At 36.7% G+C, this 2973-nt stretch overlaps 1 protein-coding gene across 2 annotated transcripts in view; it reads right to left on the reverse strand.

Annotated features, from left to right (window-relative positions):
• Positions 1-1080: 1080 nt before the first annotated feature.
• The window catches only part of mier1 (mesoderm induction early response 1, transcriptional regulator), a 16690-nt gene continuing 14797 nt past the window's right edge, over positions 1081-2973 (reverse strand). Inside the window, exon 13 of one of the 2 annotated variants that reach the window (XM_015371409.1) lies at positions 1081-2297. In XM_015371409.1, coding sequence (XP_015226895.1) covers positions 1990-2297 — 308 coding nt within the window. In that variant the 3' untranslated portion in view covers positions 1081-1989. The remainder of the gene's footprint in view (positions 2298-2973) is intronic. The other variant, XM_015371408.1, reaches the window with a different exon arrangement.

Consider the following 2973-nt stretch of genomic DNA (forward strand, 5'->3'; position numbering starts at 1 on the left):
AACCTTGAAAGCTCACGAGATCAGGATGGTCTCACGAGGCTAGCGTTTTTATACGTCAGCCTGAATGTTGACAATATTTTCATTGGTCGGTGTGCGCACCAAGCAGGGGTTAGTTAGTAATGGGCTTTGAGAGAGTGCAATCTGTCAAACTAAATTTTAAAACAATGCAACTTGTAAAATTCAACCTAAAAAAAGAGAAACTTGAGGAAAAAAAAAAAGTTGGATTTGGGAAAACAGCAGTTACTCTCAAAACCTTTTCCTGTTTAATATTTCCATTTACAAAGCCTGCTTTTAGCTTGCAACAATAAAGGAACAAAATGAACTCCATCCAAATCAAACCAGCTAGAACCCTAACCATTTCAAAAACAATTTAAGGCAGATTTAACGAGCACTTCCAATAAGAAAGCCAGAAAAATAAAGCCACATTTTTGGATTAGTGAGACCAAACAAAAAACAAAACAAAGTCATGATATTTGGTCTAATAGAATAAAATTGAGTAAAGTACTTTTAAAAGTAAGCTTTCCCCTGCGCTAAAATGCTCAGGCTATGTTTTGGTTAAACACTATAAGGGTATACCTAACTATTGAAACTGTCATGAAAAACTTTCTACTCAATTTTATATTATATATTTATAATATATTGATGTATACATTTTATGCTCATATGCCTAATTTTACACCTTTTCCCTTTTTGTCATTTTGATCTTGTACACCAGATATTCCCAAATTGAAGCAAAATGGACTAATGATTCAAATTAAGTTAAAATTTAGAGTAATACAATTATAGAAATAATAGTAATGAAAACATCAAAAAGCATTTTTTGTTTTTGTCTATTTCTAAATGATGTTTCCATATCTATTACCTTAAATGTCTCAGATTTATTTAGGTAGGAACCAAACTTGTGGAATCAGTGTCGTAGACCTAACATATTATCTTCCTAATTCAAAATAATTGTTAAAGTAGAATCCAATTAAATTCTGGATCGAGCCTAAGATTAGCAACTTATCTCCCAATTAGCTCTACCTAGGAGGGTTTAATTTTAAACTAGAACACGGTTTCATACCAAGGAAGGGAGAAACAAAAAAGGGTAATTTCTTTATTACATCCATCAGAAAATAATTAGGAAACAATTTGTCAAAGGAAAAAAAAAGCTGTATCCTACAGAGACAAGAAAAAAGCAACATGATCACTGGAGGGGAGAAATAAATGCACCGACTGCAGAAGGTAAGAAATCTATACAAACTTTACATGAGCGGCCACAAACCTTCTGTCAAGTAAAAAAAAAAGTGTTGAGCAAAGCATTGGGCTATGGAAATAATAAAAACAAAAATACAGAGATCTACATGATAATACAGGACATCACTGATGTCAGCTGCTTTTCACAAACAAACCTGTAGGGGGCGACAGACCCGCCGGTTCATTTAGCAAACTCAAACAAACAGCTGTGGCAGAGAGAACATTGAGTTCTGTCAGGTTACCTCCTCAACCAGGAGAAACGTACAATCAAAGTGCAACTATAGTGAGCTGGAGACAGCGCCAGCTTCTCCTCCTCAGGATTTTACTCATTTCCAACAAACCAATGGCTTAAAAAGCAACAACCCATCATTAGATCTTTTTTTTTCATTATTGGTTAGAAAATATAAATATCTCTGGTGTAGAAAAATATCACAGATGATTTATTTTCAGTACAAATAGAAGAAAAAAAGAAATTCTTGGCAAAAATTCGACTGTCCAAAGTCAGAATGGAGAAGATGGGTTAAAATGATGGGAGTTTGTTGAGGAGCAGACCGTCGTATGAAGCGCAGCGTTTTGGTTGGCTAGGATTTACAACCTTTGGACTTTCTGAAGGGAGTCTTTTTTTCTTTTTTTTGAGAGAGATTCCTCGTCTTCCTAATCCTCTGCTCCTAAGCTAGCCATTTATGGAGAAAATTGGGGGGAAAAAAACCAAACCAGGGCGTGTTTAAGTGAACAAAGCCAGTCTTGAAGACGTTAGTCTTCATGTGTTCTGGGTGGATCCACCTCGCTTTGGCCCAAAGCCTCTGCTTCAGTCCTGCACCTTTTGGCCGGCCTGTCTTGTGCCACAGCTGGTGCGGTTTTGTGCTCTAGCACAAGCTCTAGTGAGCCGTTTCTGTCGTGGTTCGCTGCGCTGACTTGGCTGCAGCCGTTAGAGTTGTTGTCTGGGGCTGAAGGAGGAGGTTCTGCCTCTGGATGAGAGGGACCGTTGGACTGAACGCCTTCAAGCTTGACTTGGGTTGGATCTGGCAGATGAGACGGATCTACAGGATGACCCACAACACCTGTTAAAGAAGAAGAAGCATTATTAAACTATATTAACACGCCGCCATGCAGTGATTTTTAAACAATTTTATCAGATTAAAGACAAATTCACGCAACCATGCATTAATATTCAAGGGGCATTCTTGTTTTTTTCAGTAATCTCAACTCAGTAATCTGAGAGTAAATTATTAACCCTGGATTTATAGTTAAAAAAAAAACAGTTCAAGAGTCTGGAAACAAAAAACAACATAAACTTTAAAAGATTGTTAGGTTATGTTTATACCAGAAGACTGAATGCAAGGTCTTGTCTGCTGGATAAAAAGAAAAAAGAAGAAGAAAAAAAACTCAATCAAATGATGATCTTAGTTAAAAATTGTGTCCATTAAATCATCTCAAACGGTTCTCTAGTTTTTCCCCTAAGTTTTGCTTCTAGTTGGGTATTTGGTTGGACAGTCAGAGAGTGCGGCCGGCAGAGAAGGTAAACTGGGTGCTAAGCAATCTAACCTCACCTGCGTTCTGAATAAGTTTGGTATTTCTGCGTTTAAACACACTAGAATCTATTTGGTCTCGTATGGAGTGAATTTTGCGTTATTATTGTTGAAAGCACACAAAACATTTGTGAATGGAAAATGTACTTTTTAAAGGCACACTATGCAACATTTTTCAGTCAATTAATGTGTTCCATAACGTTTTGGA

Source organism: Cyprinodon variegatus, unplaced genomic scaffold, assembly GCF_000732505.1.
Source record: "Cyprinodon variegatus isolate N-32 unplaced genomic scaffold, C_variegatus-1.0 Scaffold57, whole genome shotgun sequence".
In the NCBI taxonomy this organism is placed as follows: Eukaryota; Metazoa; Chordata; class Actinopteri; order Cyprinodontiformes; family Cyprinodontidae; genus Cyprinodon; species Cyprinodon variegatus.